At 47.0% G+C, this 19,841-nt stretch overlaps 2 protein-coding genes across 7 annotated transcripts in view; one reads left to right on the top strand and one right to left on the bottom strand.

The window, feature by feature from the left end:
• LOC149350380 (cytochrome b5-like) overlaps window positions 1–14,947 on the bottom strand; it is a 45,402-nt gene extending 30,455 nt beyond the window's left edge. Inside the window, exon 1 of one of the 3 annotated variants that reach the window (XM_089579399.1) lies at window positions 14,806–14,947. In XM_089579399.1, the coding sequence (XP_089435525.1) occupies window positions 14,806–14,828 (23 nt within the window). In that variant the 5' untranslated portion in view covers window positions 14,829–14,947. Of the gene's footprint in view, window positions 1–3,816; window positions 3,841–12,363; window positions 12,539–14,805 lie in introns of those variants that run through there. The other 2 variants (XM_089579397.1, XM_089579400.1) reach the window with 2 other exon arrangements.
• LOC149350379 (uncharacterized) overlaps window positions 1–18,630 on the top strand; it is a 31,018-nt gene extending 12,388 nt beyond the window's left edge. Inside the window, exons 2-6 of one of the 4 annotated variants that reach the window (XM_089579394.1) lie at window positions 2,550–2,745; window positions 3,888–4,007; window positions 10,587–10,619; window positions 10,857–11,000; window positions 18,418–18,630. In XM_089579394.1, coding sequence (XP_089435520.1) covers window positions 2,550–2,745; window positions 3,888–4,007; window positions 10,587–10,619; window positions 10,857–10,874 — 367 coding nt within the window. In that variant the 3' untranslated portion in view covers window positions 10,875–11,000; window positions 18,418–18,630. Of the gene's footprint in view, window positions 1–2,549; window positions 2,746–3,878; window positions 4,008–10,586; window positions 10,620–10,856; window positions 11,001–18,417 lie in introns of all 4 variants that reach the window. The other 3 variants (XM_089579393.1, XM_089579395.1, XM_089579396.1) reach the window with 3 other exon arrangements.
• Window positions 18,631–19,841: the final 1,211 nt, after the last annotated feature.

Raw genomic sequence — 19,841 nt, 5'->3', positions numbered from 1 at the left:
GGAAAACCAGCTGCTCCACATGGTCAGGAAGGAGTCATTCCCTTCTAGCTGAAACGACTTCTCCAGCCACTTGGCACTGGAGTGGCAGGTATTTCCGAGGTACTTCCTGCACAGCTTTAACTATACCAGCTTCGCAGGTATAGCCACAAAGAAGCTCACAAGCAGTCAGCTACGGCATGGCCCAACATACGTATGGCTCTGGACGCCGCCATGTTGTTATGTCTATGTAGATTGGACTTGCGCACAGAAATGTACGCCGGTGCTCGCAATAAAATATTCGGCTAAATACGAATATTCGCATGGGATCGAATAATCGAAACAACACGAATACCTATATTTCGAATCGAATACGAATAGCAAAAATCTAATATTCGAATTATATTCGAAAATTTCGAATATTCGCACACCCCTAAAAATAAGTTTATTTCACGGACATTGAATGTTGTTGCAGCAAGGAAAAAAAAAGCTACAAAACCCATGCTATCTGTGCTTTATAAAATTATGGAATACTCGTCACAGTGCACTAGTATTGAACAGCATTCGTGAGAGAAATTATTTATAAACTGGCGGACGCGTTTCGACGATCTCAGCAAACTTGGACGAAATCGGATTGCAACTTTTCGGCCAGTTAAATTTATAGGCAAGAAACAACCTAGAAATGTTTTTTCAGATCCGCTTCTCACAGCAGCACGTTTCGGCAAGGACCCCAGTGTGCGCTGAAAGTAGCTTCAGAAAACTGCGCAACGCCTAAAATGCATGGACAACTCCTTCCAGGGCAACTTTCTTTTCTTTCTGGCACCTTGCGCGCAGCCAATACATGCTGCAGTGCAATAGGTGCTAACGAAGGAAGCATATCCTTACATCATCTTTTCTTTGTTGCTCGCTGACTATAATCACGCAGTCAAGCTGCAGGTCGTACGAAACATGTGCGTGGAAAATACTACAAGAAATTCCGCAATGTGAAGCCATGGGTGTACAGCTCTGCATAACAGGTTAGCTTGCTTGAATGGATCCCGGGGATAATAACGGACATGTTTGTCTATTCATGTTGCTCACGTTTCTGCTTCGTTTTGCACTGTTACACGCCACTGGACCAGCGCAATATTACCTGTACAGTATTTGTTTATTTTTCCCTATTGTCAGAAAAATTATCGCAAAATAACGACCATCGGCCATCATTCTGAGCATACGCGTAGAATACTCAATGTGCATAGTTTCTTCTACGCATTCAACGAGCGCCTTTGGCGTTGAAGCCATACTGTTTTGCGCTGTTGGAAATGGCGCTGGGCACAGAGGCTGAGCACATAACTAAGCAAAAACGTCACCGCGATGAAAACGTCAACGCAAGTATGTTTACTCTAACGCGCGCTGCTTCAGAAAACGGATATAGCCTTCATGTAAAAAAAAAAACGCGCATTCTTTGAGAAAGCTTCACGCAGCTAACAAGACGCTGACCTCAAGGCGATGAAAACACCCATGGTGATGAAAGGCCGGCTTTTCACTAGCTTTTTCTTGGCGTCACACGCGCTGATGAAACCACGTTTGCCGCCGGTGCCTCCTTACACTGTTTCTATTTTCCGCTTGCACAATGCCTGTAGGAGGAAGCCCGAGGCTTGCGTATATGCATGCACCGTCTTAGCTACAGGTCTGAGATCATCTCCGCACACAGAGCTGGCTATGAAGTTGCCAGCACTCAGCATCACACAAAATAAATTTCTGGCGGTTTTGTTACTGGCCAGGTTCCTTGAGCGAGTGAACGAAGTGACCGGTATATTCAACGCGCTGCTAAGGCATCATCAGTCGCTGACCCCCACAATGGGGCCATTTTAAGTGCGCTTGTTACGTTTCGGGCACACCCAACACAATACCAGATACGCAGCGCATATGCAACTTTTTTTCTTTCCACCGTGATTCAGAGATCGTGTCATCTAAATGCCATTTAGATTTTTATGTTCTCCCAGTATCATGAATTTCAATGGCAGGAGCCAAGAAACATTACAGCTGTAGAGTGCAAGGACCGCGCCACGCGCCCAGCAGCTATGCTCGATAAAGGGGTCGATACATGCAGGAGTCCGAGGGAACGCTCGGAACAGGCTCGCGTGGCGCCGTTGCAGCCTCCCTCTTCCGTGCGCTTCTCATTTTAGTTTAAGAGTTGCTAGCTTTAAACCGCGCGTGTCACTTGGTCGGTAGGCCGGCCGATCCAAACAGGTTTTAGACAACAGGCCGAGATAAGCCATTGCCTCGTTGCGCTCTGGTCCGTCCAGGCTGCGGCAGCAAAGCGGACTGCGCACGTGGAAGTGCTCTCGTGAAAAATACCAGGTGATTGCTCTTGCTGGCACTTAAGGCAGGGTTCCGTGGCAAGGACCTCTAGATGCTCTCAAAGGGCGCTCAGCGCGCCTAAGTTGCCTCACTCTGCCCGAGGCGTTATACGATTAGTCTGATCCGATCTTAGTGTAGACTGAATGAGCTTCTCTGGTGAAGCCTGTGGTAAGAGACTTGTGAACACCTGCGCCAACACGTGGTCTCAGCTGTCGTGTGCCTCTGTGCAGCCGGGAGCTGAAGAGCGAGCTGGAATCCTTGCATGGCCGCGTGCTGGACGCCGAAGCACGCGCTCGCAGCGAATCCACCACGCTGCGCAACAAGGTGCAGACCGAGATCGCCGAGCTGAGCGTCCAGCTCGAGGACACCACGTCGCAGAACAACGAGCTCCAGAAGGCCGTCAAGCGGCAGGCCAAGCAGCTCCTGGTGCGCGGCCGATCTCTCCATCGCTGGCGTTCTCGAAACGTTGGACGATTGCTCTTTTCTTGAAAGGTCGCTTCAGTGCGCATTCTGGCTAACGGCGCGTGATTAACGGTCTCGCAGAATTTATTTAGATCATTGTTGGCGTACAGCGCTAATCTAGCGCGAGTGTACCCTCCAATGCCCCCTTTGGCTGCAAGCTCAACGAGTTAGTGTTCTGTCTCTAGCGTTATGCTGGTCAATGCGCGTTCCCAGTGATAACTGATTGGCTGTGCTTGAATCCGTACCAGTGCTTAACGCAGTGTGCATTTTCTAGAGCACTGTTAATTCCTTTTTCTCACTTTCAAGACACTGAGGCTTGGGCTGTGTTCGGTAGCATCGTAGTTTATCCTCCGTCCGCCTGCATTTGTTTCAAAGCAAAACAATACTGACTAGGTCACCCTGCTCCTAAATCATCAGCTGTTGAACCGAAATTCAAAACACATCAAAGATTTGACGTATATATATCGCATATTTGTGCACGCCCCTCCCAGACAAAAAAACGAAAACCGATTTGAAAACGATGTACACTCAGGGACAGGTGCTTCTTGACCACAGCCTACGACTCACTCGAGCACAGCCGTGTTCAAATGCCCACGTTATAGCCCCTATCCCACTACCCAGGACGCTCGTTGGCCAAGCTACCCTTGAATCATTAAAACAAAGGCACCGTCCTCATCATTTCAATGTGAATTTCAGACTTCACCAAGCCTCGTAAATTTCCCGCTTTTTGCCTCGCCTGTAGTCCACATGTTCTGTACCCGGCTTTGCAGCCAGTGTGCACGCACCTTATACCGCTCGTCCAAACACAGGAACAGCGATGAAGGGAGAACGAGAGCGGAAGCGACAAACAAGAACACCGCTCTTGTCAGTCGCATCTTTTCGCGGTCTGATTCCAGAGCTGTTCCTGTGTTCAAGCATGCACCAGCTCGTCCGACGTCACACGTTTCGTGAAAGTACGGGTATAAGCAGGTTTTAACGTGCGGCAGAACATCTGCTGCAGCAACAACGCGTGCTGCTGACGATCCATGAACTCACGTCTAGCGTCGGTTCTCTCTCTCGCTGCTTTTCCCCTTCGCCCGCCACGCGCGTTGGCGAAGGACCTGCAGGCGTACTGCGACGAGATGCAGCGCCACCTGCAGGGAGCCGTGGATGACCTGTCTACGGCCAACAAGCGTTGCCTGGATCTCCAGAACGAGGTGGACAGCTTGCGGTCCAACCTCGAATCTGTGAGTATTTCGCCTTCTAGTGGCGTTGCATGCGCGAAATGTGCGTCTGCTACTGCACAGTGACTGCAGAACCTCACTTCGGCGCGCTTCTTGGTGATCCGAGAGAAAAGTAGTGTGGGTATCTCTCTTGTCCACCTAATGTCACACTCTTTGTCGCGCAAAACGAACAGGACTCAAATACGCCGTCTCATTTGCTTTATGCTACTGGTTTCACCTTGCTATAAAGCAGTCGCCTTCAAAAGAAGCAGCAGGTCGCAGAGCGTCGAATGTTTCTGTACTGCACATGCGTAATGTTGCACGCAATGTAGCAACCTTGTTTGAACATGGCCGGTCTGTGAAGGTGGTAAGTAGGCTGGTTGTTCTGTAATGCAAGTTTCTTCCTCACATAAGCAAGACGCCCATGGCGCTGTAGGGTATGCAACCTCAAAGTACGGTTCTCTGCGCAATGACCTGGACGGCCATTAAAGCTGTCGTTGTTATAGTTTACAGAACGGCCTAGATTTGTAGATTTTGCATAAAAAAATATGAAAGTTGTTTGAGTGCCGTTTGATTGCTGTCTGCTAGTCGTCATACACGGCTTCGGTTACTTCCGTAACACCCATGTTGTGTGCACATAGACAAATCCGTTATTACCGTTACTTCAGACGCATTTTCTTCCGTATCTCCCTCTCATCGGTGGGTGGCGCAGACAAAGTACGTAATAGCGTGAGGGGGATTTCGGAAGAACCAAGGAAGAGAGGGTTTATCACCTGCCGAGACAATAACCATCAACGCTGATACTTACGCAACCCGCCCGCGACCACAGAAAGATAGCAGAGAATGCAGCCAGCCCCAGCGCCACATTTGCGCTCTATTACGCGTCGGGGTAAGTTCAGGCAGAAGTGTAGAATGGTTTTTCTACTCGTAAGAGCTGCTCACGATGTCGAACGTCACATGCGGGCACCTACATTTCGAACGCATTCCAGAAGCGCTTCTCTTGCTAAAATTCACAGAGGACTCTGCATGCAGAGATGCACTTAACATCTATGTCCTCTGGATGAACCTCTCCTCATAGCTTTCAATGGAAGTTGCGTCTAAACCTTTGCAGTGAAGCGTCACTACCAGCTAGGGTAAGAGCACTCGCATCATATATAATGCGGACAATAAACATCTCATCGTTCATTAAAGTCAGGCCGTCCTCTCCTCCACGGTCGCCCGTTGAACTGTCACTTTTTTCATTTGTTCCCGCCGTTAATAAAACCTTCCGAAAGTCATCTGCACCAAATTTTATATAAGACTGGCAACTTCTGCTTGCAGCACTTCAGTTGCGGGAAAGCTGTCATTTTTCTTTTATTGCAAGCCAGCCTTTGTCCCTTTCAGATCTAAAAAAGTTTGTTTTTTTTTTCTTTTTATTACCTCGGCTTTGGTGCCTGTTCTGTTTATCAGTTTATCGCATAGGACGGAAGGGGTGACGGTAATAAACAACAGCGGAACACAAAGAAAACATCGTAAAAACTGCAGCCGGCTGCTTTGCGGCGGCGCGACCTTTAGCTTTAGCCTTGCGAGGCAATACGACTCTCCTTCAATGTGACATTGTTGCGGAAGAGGTGCTCGCGCTCGGGTTATCAACAACTGTTCTCGTGAGCGAGGAAATCTTGCACAGTTTTCACGTCCTCTTTCGCCTCTTGCATTTCTTCTCATCCGGTTTCACTTTCAGAGGCGTCGCACTTTTGCCTCATTCGATCACGAGACCGTGAAACGACTGCTTTATTGCAACGCTCAGCTATCTAAATGCCGGGACCAAGAACCTCTGCTCATCGTTGTAAAGGGACTTCCCCTGCCATCAGCCACAATTAAAGGGGCTTCCTTACATTGCGACAAAGGGTAGCCACGGCCACTACATGCACCACCCCCTCTCCTTGCATGTTCGTGTAAATAAACAAAACAAATGCGCAGCGCGGCAACGTAGTCGCTTGTATGTCTCTCAACCTTATTTTTCTTCGTAGAATAAATTACCCCGACAAAAAAAAAATAAACGCTTGTTGGCACTCATGGAGCAGTGGATGATTTATTTACAGGCTACGTTGGGTAAAGAAACAGTTTCACTGCAAGGCAACACGTTCTCGACACATGAAGTACGGTAAAAGAATGTGGAGACGAAAGTTATTTCTTTCGTCAAATAAGCATTAGTGTTAGTGGGAGATTCTACTAATTCCAAAATCAGTTGCCGCCTGACAAAAAAAAAACGAAAATCATGAAAACAGTAATTAGCGAGAACGACCATAATTTCTTACAATTTAATTTGTCCGAAAGTGGCCTATTGAGAAAGGCGAGTGAGAAAAGGGGCACATGCGGCTCGTTAAATGCACCTCTATTTCTTTGTTACCTCCCTCAAAAACGTTTTATTCCGACGGCCTTCAGTGCCAGACACAAACAATGACGGAAATTTATGTGTTCAAATATGAAGACTTCGCGATGCAAAGGAAAGAAATAAATTCTATTCTCACCTACATGCCTTATTCTCCTTCCCATCCACGCTGTGCGCACAAGAAAATGTCACTTTGAAAATATCACGGCGGTCACATTTCGATGAAGGCGAAGTGCGACTCCTATAATTAGAATATCAAAACATGTTAAGAACCGCAGGTGGTCGAAATTATCCGGAACCCTCTACTACGGTGTCCCTTATAGCCTGAGCCGCTTTGGGGCGTTAAACCCCATAAACCAAACAAAACCAAGCGTTGCCTGTCTAGACATATTCTTGCTATAGTGATTATAGTAATGTGAGCGTTACATTAAATCTGCCAACACAGAGCTTCTAGAAATTCTGTTTGGCTGCTGCTCAGGCTCACAGTCATTTTCATCCCCTGGACCCCATTCTATCTCGTAGAAAAATGAAGCGTAAACTTTTGATTGAGTGGTTATAAATTCCACTGGGTAAAAACAGGGTGCCTAAATTATGGCTATTTTTTTCCCTGCGCCGTCAAGCCGCTGTCGTAACTGAAAAATTTTGTGCTACCATGACACAACAGAACTTTTCCTTTACAGACTTCCTTGCGAATCGTGCCACATTTACCCGGCTCCAAAGCACACTTTTCTCGCATGTCGAGCTTCGAAACGGCACGCGAATTACAATCGAATGCAGAACCGAAACCACGGTACGAGCAGCCTCATTGTCACTGCCATCGCAGCATGCCTATTAAGCCTTTCTGCGCTGACAGTTGGCGTGGCTGGGACCTTGGAGACATTAGGCCGAGCTGCTTCTTTCTTTTTTTTCTGTCGAAAATAGCAATCTGAAATTTCGGGACCTAGCCTCAGGGCCGGTTCCCCTCTCCCGCCAGAATGCGTGGAGCTCCGTGCGTAAAAGAAAAATCGTAAATTCATGCGCAAATCGGTCTACTAACGAAATTTCGAACTTCGCGTTATTTACCCGGTTCGCTCGCGGTGGCGGTCGCTAGTGACCTCACTTCCGGTCACTAGTTACTACTTCCGGTAACCTCTGTTGCGTGCATTCGCGTCGCGCCAGAATACAAAACTGCAGAACCGTGGGCAGTTCAGTCAAAGCCGGTTCGGTTTGCCGCTTATAGCCAGACAGCACAGCCGCACACGAGTGTAGAAAACGTGGAAGCTAGGTGCGCCGTGTTATCCCGCTGACCTTCATTTGCCTCTTACCGCTGGCCTTGCGATCGCGTTCTTACACGTCTCTTGCACTGAGGTGCGCTTGCCGCGATGTTAGCGAAGAATCGTCAAGAGAGCAACGCGTAATACGCCGAAGCAGATATGAGCTTCTCTTCGGGCTTTTGCACTAATCGTGCTTTTTTTTCATTTTTGCGAACATGAAAATCGGGGGCGCGTTAAAATTGGGTAATTACGGCAGTATTTGTTGCATCCCCATGTGGAGAAAGTTCGCTTTCAGAACGACGTCGATCCCGACGCACTGTAGTTTTCGTCGTTTAGACAATTTTTTTTTTACCGTAATTTTAGACTGCTCGTGGCGTTCCGTCGCTGAAATTACCACGTTGCAGTTTATGGTGACGATGTTGCTCGTTTTTGTTGGAATTTAAGAACCTCGACGCTTTCGCGTAATTCCGTGCATTCAGTGTTGCCCCAGCACCTGTAAAGCACCGCAGTCGTATACTATTATGCTGTAGGTGTTTGCGTGCAGGGCATACATCTGAAGAGTCGTGTGATGCCTGTAATTTCGACGGTTGCGGACTGCCAGAAGCAAACATGTGGCCAGGCTGGAAGTAGCAACCAGCGTCCGTGACTTATGCCGGGTGTTCCGCGTAACGTGAACAAAAGGCTTTTTTCACGCAAAATGGTACACGCTGCGGGGAAGAAACTAAAGCAGTATTGTTTATGGTCGCCAAAAGCAAGGAGGAGCTAATTTTATTAATTATACTGACGAAATTATTTTGTTACGTTAACAACAGTTAAGCCGCTACAGATGTGTGAAAAGTTTGCCGCGATAGTTTGTAGAGTGCCAAAAAAAAAAGTATGACGCAGTTTTTGACCAGGCAGCAATAACCTGAACGCTCTTTTCAAGCTGTAAAAGAAAAGCGCACGAAAGCCTTTAGAGAAGCTTGAGAGTGCGGCAGCTCGAGCGCGCTGATAGCGACTGCAACTGAGACAACTTTGTTGCGCCATAGTGACAGCCAGTACAGGTCAGCCGTCTGGCGCGGAATGGTCGAAACACGCGCCAGTGCGGCAGACATTTCGGGATTTTCTTGCGCTTTGTTCATAAGGCGCAGAACACTCGCCCTAAAGCTACCGTTACGAAAACTACGCCACTGGTGCTTTCTTTTGACTCTATGCATCCTCCTAGTCGACATTTTTTTCACGAATTTTCTTCTCTTCGTGATTGCTTCACGACGCTTAATGAAAGAGAAGTGCTCTAACTTATTTGCGCCTGACGGCGGTACACACTAATGCTTCACTTTTGTGCCTGCAACATTTGCCAGTTTCGTAGATTTACACATGCACATGTAAGAATGTATCCACAGAACATCCTCTATATCTCACAAACTCTTGCAAAAGTTTAATCTATATCGAAGTACCTTGTTAACTGTTAACTTGTTAACTGCATAGATAGTTTTCTTTCCCAACGCTCACAATACGTATATTTCTATTCCTCTATATCAACGGTCATTGACGTTTCTTCTTGGCTCCCGTGGGCTTCCGCTCTGGGTCTAATTTTTTTCTCGTTATACATCAGTGACCTACCACTTCATGTATTAACAATCATACGCCCGTACTCAGACGATTGTGTGCTTTCTTATACAATTAAATCACCCCTGAATCATGACCTTCTGAACAGGTCTTTCTCAGACTTCTGTGAGTGGTGCGCTAGATCGCGAATCAGCATTAATATCTCTAGAACTGTTTCTACGTCATGCTCCAGGACGCAGATCTAAATTCTTACTTGGTAAACATATTTTTTCAAAGACAATTACTTAAAAAGAGTTCTGGAATACAGATACCTCCACATTACATTCACGCAGGATATGTCATGATCTAAACGCATCGATCTGTTTAATAACAAAGCTCTACAAAGGCTCGCACACTTGCACCTCGTGCAACTCGTGGATGTAAACAATTTAGAAGTGGTTCAAAAAAGACGCTGTCAGTTTTCTATTTCACTAATCGGACTGAGGTTTTTCACCTCCCCCTCATCTCTCTGATCTGGAACTCACTCTACTTTCCTCCCGTCAGCGCACTGAGTGTTTAAAGTTCTTGAACTCTACTTCCCGCGATTCGAGTCACTTGGCAACTATTCAAAATTTTCTAAACCTTCATCACGACGAGAAGGTATCACGAACTAGCAATACTTTAGTTTGAGCTCGTTGGTAGTAACGAGTCATAATTTCACTAATGCGAAACGGCGCGAAGACGCGAGGACGAACACACATACAGGACTGGCGCTAGTGCTGTCTCTGTGTGTTCGTCCTTGTGTCTTCGCGCGAGTTCGCATTTGTGCAGTTACGTATCACCAACCACACATTTCATCTTTCAGCTCTCGTACCGACTTTTTCCGAGCACTGTAGGCATCTGCAACTCTCTTCCTGGCCAGATTTGTGCTCTGCCTTTAACAGAATTTTTAGATTCTCCGCTTAATGGCTGACGTGTTTTTGATGTGCGTTTCCTTGTGATTTCATAGTATTTCGTATCCTGCTTATTGTTACGATTTGTTTGCGCAATTTTTGTTCCCTCCTGCCATAGCATCATGCGAGGCTGTAGAACGCGAAACTAGATGAATGCATAAGTAATTCTGCTACCACTCTTTTCGAAGAGTCTTCCTGCGTGCTACAAACACCAGACAACTTTGCAAGACGATCCGTCTCACGCACAGGCTCGTTCTGTAAACAGTGTGGAACGTTCTCAACCAGATTACGGTTGTAAGCCGGTAGTACGTAATGAGGCCATTTAGGTCCCTGTTACGGCCTTTCTTTGGGCGTTTGCGGAGCAAGAGCTCTTTCCAACCTGTATCAATGGCCGCGCAACTTTTAGCGGTGTTTAACCCTAGCAAACACTCTTGTTCGGCCGCAGCGCTACTCAGTGCCGGGCCAGTCCCAAAATATGCGCGTACTGTTTCATCCGCAGGGGCTGGGCTTGAACCGATACTCCAGTTTGTACGTAAGTGGAGTCAGCGACTGGCATGCTCCGGTGCGACCCCATGCGCTGCCGTCGCACCGCGCTTCGCTGCGCCGCTTTCTGCTTTGGGCGCACCGCCCTCCTCTTGTTTTTATTTTTTTTTTAATTTTTATCACCGCACTGCTTCACGCTTCGCGCTCGCCATGATATGCCTGCGCTGGGCGCCCGCTTCTAAGTCGGTATCGTTCCCTTTTCACCAACGCATGCTCTTATGCGCAGGGGATGCGTCACATCTAGCCGCACGGTCCGGCCTGTTCACGGCGCGGAGTCCTCGAGCGAAGAGCAACACAGCAGCAAGAACAAACAAAAAAAAACATGACCCTTAGGGCACACGGAGCAAGTAGAGACGCTAGCTCAGAAAAAGTAAGTACGCAGCGCGCAGCGAGCCCGCTTGTGCCAAGAAAAATAAAACAACGGCATTGATCAACGTTGCGATCAAGAGCTGATTCTTGTCTCCTGATGTACGTATTTCATCAGGATTTTAAATCTTTCAGGAGAAACCTGCTGTGCTCACTGGGCCTGTAATGCGTTTTGACTGTATCATCCATTGCCATTGTCATAGGCTTCATTGTTTTTATTGCTGTTTTGTTGGTCTTTTCTTATTCTTTTCATTGTTATTTTCTTTTTCACTGCTCTGAGTGCACCACTGTGAAAGGCCTATGTAGGTTAGTGGGCACTTCACAATAAACGAACAAATGACATCCGTCTTCTGTCGGCTAAAAAAGATGACGGAAAAGTATCAAGCGCCGACCAATCTTGTTAAAACAAAAAAGACGTCCCGGCCCCATTACGGAATGTCTGTTATTTTAACAAGATTCAGATCGGTCGGCGATCAATACTTATCCGTCATGAACATTACCGACCAGAAGGGTTTCCGTCAAACCCTGGGATTCAGAAAAGAAAGGCCATCGAAAAATATACTTTTTTTTTCTTTCTTCGTGCTTCTTGAGCATTTAGCGCTTAGGTGCCTGACTGTCATTTCTCAGCGAGGCGTTCGTTCTCTATTTAAGGCTACAGTGGGTAGGTTTACTGACAGCTGTCAGAAGAACGTGAAGAAGATACGGAATTTCAGTACTATATCAATAGCAGTCACGCACTTTTTCCGCATGAGCACCAAATATTATCTTGTTGTATTTGCGGGTAAATCCACTAGGTCATTAAAAAAGGCAGAGGTTAATTGTAATTCAGCGAAGTAACAAAAGCTACGCACAGTTAACCTTATATTAAACGCCATCATTCTATCAAAGCACAGCGAGCGCCGTCATAAAGCGTAAACATCATTGCGTGTTTTCAGGTGCCATCGGTGTGCTTACGCGCGCATTCCAAAAGGTAATTTGTCCAGACGAATGCTGCGCGACATTTACCGTAGCTCTAACTCGACTCTTGACGGCTTTCGCAAAGCGCTTCAATGTAAACTAAACAAAAAATTGAACAAACGGGTAGTCATTTATCTTGTGCTGACAGCACGTAATGACACGAGACGCGTAGAAGAGCTACTGATGCTCAATTAAGTATTTATTAAATCAAGAAAGCAAGTAAGCAAGGCTTTTTTTTCTTTTGCAGCATTTTTCTAGTGTATACTGAGACACCCAATTTTCAGCACCGTTAGTGCCGTCAGTAATATATTTGTCGCGACGCAGCTCGCAACCAATTTACCTCTGCTCATTAGCCTCTCATTTTGTTTCTGACTGTGACAACTGACTGAACGGCGTGCATGCGGCCTCACCTCTGTGAGGACATCTCTGGAGAGACGCTGTGCTTCCTGGAAGACATAACGGCTCGATGTCTACGATAGCTTGGAATCAGAGCGGCGAATCCCTTGTCTGAAGACAACTGTTCTCCGGCCAGGCGCTGCGCTCCTCTCTGACGCGAGTCGCTTTCTAGAATGCGCTCAGCCGGGTGCCGATGCGGCATGCCTGGCGTCATCACGCTGCCCCTGATAAGGGGCGCCGTCATCACGCCAGACGCCGTCTAGGGACGAGAACGCAGTCTAGCCTCCTCTCACCTATAGGCTCGGGGCGACCTTTGTGTTAAGCGCGCAGTGTGCGTATCCGCGGTTCACTGAGATTGGCGGGAAAAAAAGTGAGATAGAAAGCGCAGCTCCGAGATAAGCAGTTTAAGTTGGAGGTCCTTTTGCCGCCGTCTGCTTGGTAATGACGTGCGGGAAATGCGTGCAGTGATCTCAAAGAGCGTTAAGTATTCCTTCGCGTAGGAGTCGTCCGACACTGCTTATCTGCGCCGCCACTGTGCGAGGGATTTGAAAACTCGCTGCTGGTTCATGCAAAAGAGTTCGCTGAGCGAGCATTGGGAGTATTATGCAACGCTCTGTAGTTATCGAACAGGACCGGTTACAGTCTGCGAACACCACAATCAGAAATGCGGCATGCATCTCTTGCCGCATAAAGAGGAGGCACCGAGTGCGATGAGATACATTAGAAACAAAAAAAAAAAAAACTTTAGAAAGTCGAAAGAGTTATTTCAAGTGGACAAAGAGAAACTTCAAGGTTAGAACACAAATAGAATGACAATTCTTATAACCTGGAATTGGACAATAGCATGGGCGAATCTGATCTTACGTGTTCAATCAAAGCCTTCATCGTTAAGCCACAGCTTTCATTAAGTGATCCCTGCTCAAAGCACGGCTCAGTTAAAGTGGGGGGTCTCTGCTGGCCGCTTTAACAACGCGCCCAAATAATGAGATTTTCTTGAAGTGCGAATAAACACCGCGACGCTATTACTGACCCTATGCATAAAATAATGAACTTAAGAAAGGAAAAACAGCGTTTTCGGGAGAAATTTGGCAGTTGCTTTGTGCGTAATTGTCAAAATCGTTGCGTTAACTTATCGTCATTACGCGGATAGTGAACATTTGTTTGTACTACACGGAAGCTGAGTGAGCCTCAATCAGTGCGTTTTCACTTCAGAGCTATTTTCAAATTAAGTTCTTGCCACTATGTTTCAAAGAAAACAAAAGGTTAACCAGCGCGATGCGTGCAAGGCTACTGACAGATGAAAAGCACTCTGCCTCTGGATCGCTATGAATGCCTCGCTCAGCGTGAATTTTAACGACTGAGTCTGAACAATTGGGAAGCTGTCGCTTTGAGCAGGCGTTGTCGGTAGGTCATGCTTGCCTGCCGCGGATGCAATGAACGCGGCAGGAAAAGACCGGGCCGCGTTTCTACGAACGTGGTAAGTGTCTGCTCGGCTACTTTCTCAGTTCCGTGAGAACAAACGAAGGATACGAATTCGACGTCATTGCCACATTCGTCAATAGCAACAGCAGCGCGGAAGCATCAACAAGATTTGTTGATGCTTTTGCCGCATGCCATTTATGTACTGCAAGAAAGCACAAACAACTGCCTAAGGGGTCATGCTTCAATGTGTACAAATTTTGGTAGAAAATTGAAACTCTAAGCCAGCTTTCATAGCAATGCAAAACGTACCATGAAAGCATCTTGCTTCAGCAGATACGCCTCGTAAGTTCACTACCATCGCAGGCTTAGAATAGAAGCGAAGGACATTACAGAGGCTGTTGCGCGAATTCACGAGCGGCAGCGTGGCAAAAATAATTCACTTGGCACATGTTGTATGCCTGAAGTCCCAAGCATAAGGGCGCAGCGCAAATACCAAAACTACCACAAATGATACTCGCAACTCCTCCATCGCCTTGGGATAGGCAGCACTGTTTACTTGCGGCAACTCCGCCCACTAGAAACGACGTTGATCTGGATGAACATGCCATGAACCTTAAAATGAGGTCGAGTCCTGATGTGCGCACCGCTCTCTTTATGTGACACGCCGTTTTGTGTACTTGCTAAGCTCCCGCGGCTCATCTGCAAGCAAACAAGCGATGTCTGCCGTTTAATCCTTCAACGTGCACATGGGCATGTTTGTACTCTTTAAACGAAAGTGGTCGCACTGCAGGCACGCTCAGTGGACACACCACAAAGCACAGTGTGCTTGATGGGCGGCCGCAGGTGTCACGTGAAGAGGGAAGTTTTGTGAAACTTAAGGCACTACGCGGCACCAGCACTATCCGTATTCAAATTGCAAGTCTCGGGTAAATTTCGCATGGGTCCCCAGTGTCGATAAACAGTCCTGTCTCGTCCAACGTGTGCTTGGCAAATGCGGGCCGCGCAGAGGCGGCGGCTGAAGAGAAAGGCCGTACCTGGGTACCAAGAGGCCGGGCATCCGAGCGCGGCGTTCCTCGCGCAGAAGGGCCGCGCGCGCCCGGGCTTTATAGGAAGGGCGCGGTGCCCGAGAGTGCGGCCGGCTTCCTCCTCCCAGGCGCGTCACCGCGGCCCTGTGACGCCTCGGATCCGACTCTCAAGGACGTCTGGTCCACTGGCTGCGTCCCGCACGCGACCACTCGGTGCACATCGGGCCGCACTGCCCTCCCCGCCAACGGCTCTGGTCCGTACCGGTTCTGAGGTCAGCCTCCCGCGGCACGTGCATCCATCGGTACGCGCCGCAGAACTGAGCGAACCCTCCCCTTCCGCCGGGGCAGCCCGCGTGGACACGATCGAGAGTTGGGCTCTCGCTTTTCCTTATTTACGATAGCCGGCCTTGTTCGGAGCCCCGGCTGTTGGGGAAAGCTTCGCGCGGCTTCCCAGAAAGAGGGTCATCCCTGAAGGAGAAAGCAACGGCGCTCTTTGAACCGCTCCACATAATCGTGTTGTGACAACCGTGGCAACGGACGGTCCTGTCCGAGCCCATGGAGCATCCGGCCGAATTTTATTAAAACGCGGGGGCCGTTAGTCTTCAAAAGCAGGGCTCTGTATTCTGGAAGCGTCCGTCCTGTATCCAGTGTTCCTTTGTCCGCGTCTTTTTGGGGCTCGTCTCTTGTGTGTCCATTCTGCATCGTGGGGTAATAAGTGCTGAGAGTAACGGAAGGATTTCTTGCCTTTAAGAACACTGCAGACGCTGGGTGAAGTGTATTTGTCACCTCAGAAAGACGAATACATAGTGACACAGAGAAAAAAAAAATGTCCTGGTCCATGCGACTGAGTATAACGGAATGTCTCAGAAAGAGACTAAAATCGTTTGCAAGCGGATGCGTTTGTCTTTTATCTTCTTCTGTTTTTTTTATTTTGTGTGCGTGTATGTACAGTGGTGAGCAGCCTTGTCTAGAGCGCTTGAGCATTGCGGACTTGATAACAAAAACCGAAATTAGAGAGCAGCCCCTCATTACAGGGCAAAGTTTTCATGCCTGCTTTGTTTACGAGGCTATCTGGCGCTACTTTCGTGCAAGCGTTGCAGCTGGACCCTAGAGGCTGCCACAAAATCTGGATTTGTTTGCAAGGAAGTGCACCGCCCGAGCGCTCTAGACAAGGCTGCTCACCACTGTACGCGAAAATAAGCAGGCTGGTTTCGCAAATCAGCTTCAGCCTGCATGAACCCAGTGAGCACTGCAGGGACTGAAAATTAACACCAGCGTAAAGCTCGCAGCTGAAGCAGCGTATGGCCAGCATTGCATTTGCTTTTTTGTTAACTCCAGGTAGTCTTTATTTGTTTTTATTTTCGTTGTGAGGGGGACGCGGGCAAGGAGGTGCGCTTGCTGTGCTGGAACGAAATGCTTGTTATGACGCTGAGTGCACAGACCCTTGTAGGAATTGAGTAAGCCGTCGAAAGGGTGTTCTGTATGGGTGAACGCTGATTGCGCGCGCGCCACCGCACCGGAACCGAAGAGCCGGGCGCTACAGAGCAGTGACGCCGATTGAGAGAAAACCAACGCCTCAAATTTTATTAATTTTTATACTTACGAATGTTGTTGGTCGTGAGGCCGTTACAGAGGTGGGACAAAACAAAAAAAAATAGTGTCGTAATCATTTCCACAGATTATCCAAAAGACACCCAATTTACCATGTTCGACGAATACACATTTAATACCGCATTGTTCAGTACACATAGCTTATAATATATGCATTGTTCGTAATTTAATACATGGTTCATGAATTCATCACTTTAAAGCACAACTGTTAACAAAGTAGGGAAAAGGTGCATCCCCAATAATAATAATAATAATAAACTTTATTCATGCAATATCAATCTCAACTATAACAACCAGGGAGCAGTACAAGTGCAAGGACAGGGTTCTGATGCAGACAGAACACTTTTAGAGTTAAGTCTAAATTGTTTGTACCGTTTTTCTTCTTTTTTTTTCCAAGCGTTAAAAGTACTGGACTGCAAGAGAGATGCTGGTAAATTGTTCCCTTCTGCTATGGCTCTCGGGAAGAAAGCATTTGCGTTAATGCATATGTTCGGGGCTCGGTAACTATATACATTGATTGCTCGTAGATGCTTAGCTTGTCATTGGGTCTAAGTAGCGAGAGCTATTAGTGTGAGAGTCCAACAAATACTCCTTTCCTGGAAAACACTTCTCCCCATTCAGCTGTTCTCATTACACTTGGCCGCTGTAGACACAGGACTGCCCATAGCCGACTTCAACGAGGCATGTCAACAGGCATGAACAGCGGTGACCAGGAAATTAAGCAAAAGGCTAGATGAACTAGATGGATGCGGCAAATGAAGTTTAAGTTAACTGTTATCTAAATTAGGGGGCGCTCCATAGGGGTAATATGTCATCCACTAACGTTTGCTGCACAACGTTTAACACCGACATTGTCATGTTAGTCATGGTTTATATGTTTCGACAAAAGAACTACTACTGGGGCTAGTTGGAAATACATCCTTGAGGGTATTTGTGAGCGCTTCGTCCCTCTCCGTATTTTTCTAGCGCTCACCAATGCCCTCAAGGTTATATAGTTCGTTTCGTCCAAGCTATTTTTGTGTTGTTTTTCTTTGCTCATTGGGGTTTGAAGAGGAGCACTGTCGTAACTGAGCGAAGCACTTCAATTCGGCTACTCTTGCGTCAGAACTAGCGCCTGCGCGCATAACAAATCTCACATCGGGCGTTCAACTGACCTGTGGAAACTGCTGCTCATTTGAGCTGCATCTCTTACAGGCATTAGTGCATTTATAATGAGCATTCACTTAGCAGAGCCACATCATAGGCTAATAGCCTGTTGCGTTCGACTCGCACGGTTTCGTACTTACTCGCGCCGCTCTGATGACGCCCTCCGCCAAGAGTAGGCGGATGTGCGGATACTTTTCTTGCGCTTATGCGCTATTTTACGAGCGCATTCTGTAGCAGTTCAATAACCGCTGCAAAGCGCGAAGCGACCCGAATTACTCAAGGCAAAGACGTGGAGCTGTTGCTGATGCGACACATCGTAGCTAGCAAAGTAATCATTAGATCTAAGTCCACTTCACTCGTGTAAAAGTGGGTCGTCATTTTATGGTTGATAGAGGCTGTGTTCGGATTGGTGCTCTTGTTTTTTTGGAAGTCGATTTTGTAACGATTTTTTTTTTCGCCTACAAGTCTGCGTTTCTGTGCGAGTGTTTCGTTTCTGTAAACAACGCCTTCCTCGTTGTTTATTGTCGGATAACAAATATAAATACATTCAGGAGGAAAACGGCGCAAAAAAACGTGGACAAAAGAGACAAACACGACAGGACCAGCGTGGTCCTGTCGTGTTTGTCTCTTTTGTCCACGTTTTTTTGCGCCGTTTTCCTCCTGAATCATGAACCAACTAGACCAAACTAGAGTTCTTGAGCATAAATGCATTATTCTGTTCGCCTCGCTTGAGATGACCGTACCTCACCTTTTTATGTCATTTTCACGTTTATACTCGTGCCTAACTGAATTCATTGAAATGTGTGACGCCCTTCTCCAATGACCGTTAACAAGGGCCCCGCTTGTTTTTCTTTTCCTGTGCAGGTTGTCCCGCCCATCGAATGCCTCCCAATGTTCGACATACCACAGGAACCGTTTCATGCGTCGTTGCATCAGCTGAAACTCTCCTTTCGTCCACTAACGTCTTCCATAACAGTTGTAGGGTGTGTAATCACTGAGGGCCTTGAAGCACACGAAGCAGTGAACATTTCGCAACGGCCGTCGCATGTAGCAATAAAGTTCTGTTCCTTCCGCGTACCGAATGAGTGTTTTGGTTTCTTATTGCATGTAGCCACTGCAATGTTAATTGTTCCCGCCATAAATTATTACATGCGTTGGGCTGTGTTCGGTTCATTGACGAGACGCATAAGCAGCTCAGGCCATCATGCGCCAAACACAGGTTAAATGTGGTTTATTTTTTGGACCAAGACGTGTGAAGCGTTTTTCATTTTTAAATAGCTATATCTAAGCCTTTTAAAATGCTTGTGTCTCTAAAACTTGAGTCTGAAAGAAGGGCTTATAATTACGTGTATCCTCTCCGAGAAGCTAGCTGCCGTGGAGTATTTTTTTTTTACGTGAAACCGTAAAAAGTACTTATCTTAAACGTCCGTGAAAGGGCTCTGTTAAATATCGTGCAAGAAAATAAAATATATGGTGTACTGTGGCTAGATATCAAGAATCATCACAAACGGGCTCTTCTTTCTCTGCCTAAAACTGTTAAAGGGGTCGATAGCTTTCCAGGTTTCAAGGAATGTTTAATGATGAAATTTTTTATTTTATCTTAGAATTTTAATAATGTCTGTGCAGTGGATTTAATGATATGGGCAAGAATTTTATGGTGCATTTCGTCCTACTTACTGCTATCTTTTCATAGGCAAAAGGTACTCTATTTCTTGAAGCACTGGTAAGCTAATAACCTTCGTTTGTGCGGAACGAAGTCCATAATAATGTTCATCTAAGGTCAGTTCTTTTTTAATTGTAATGTTTTAAAAGGCTAGAGTGTAGTTCGACGACGTAGCAACTGCACCAAAGCTGATTACGTATTATATCATTAGCTTGTTGAGCAGCTTGTTGGGCGAGTTGAGCAAGCTGACAGGATAAATGCTTATCCTGCCATTGCAAGCAGGCAGTCTTTACTCAGTCCCAATGTCTTGTCACTTGTCTACTTTTGCGTATATAGGTTCAGAAAACAAAGCCTTCGTGCACAGAAACCAAGAGGAATATATTCTTTGGACACTTTAAGTATAGCGAGTGTTGTAGAGTCCACTTGTAAAAATATTTGTCGCTGCTATAGTATCAGCAGGTCTCAGTACAGCATGTTCCGCGGAAACTGCTGGCTGGCGTTACACCTCGCCTTTTTGTGGTGACGTAGTTCGTTTCGAAGAGGAAAGGCGGTCTGAGGGAAGCATTCGTTCCGGCACATTGACACTAACGCCAGCAAAAGAACAAACAGGGAAAAGAACACGCAA

Source organism: Amblyomma mixtum, chromosome 3 (assembly GCF_055824585.1).
Source record: "Amblyomma mixtum isolate Tamu chromosome 3, ASM5582458v1, whole genome shotgun sequence".
NCBI classification, from domain to species: Eukaryota; Metazoa; Arthropoda; class Arachnida; order Ixodida; family Ixodidae; genus Amblyomma; species Amblyomma mixtum.
Note: the sequence above shows the minus strand (reverse complement) of the source record. Positions and strands in the feature narration are given on the sequence as shown.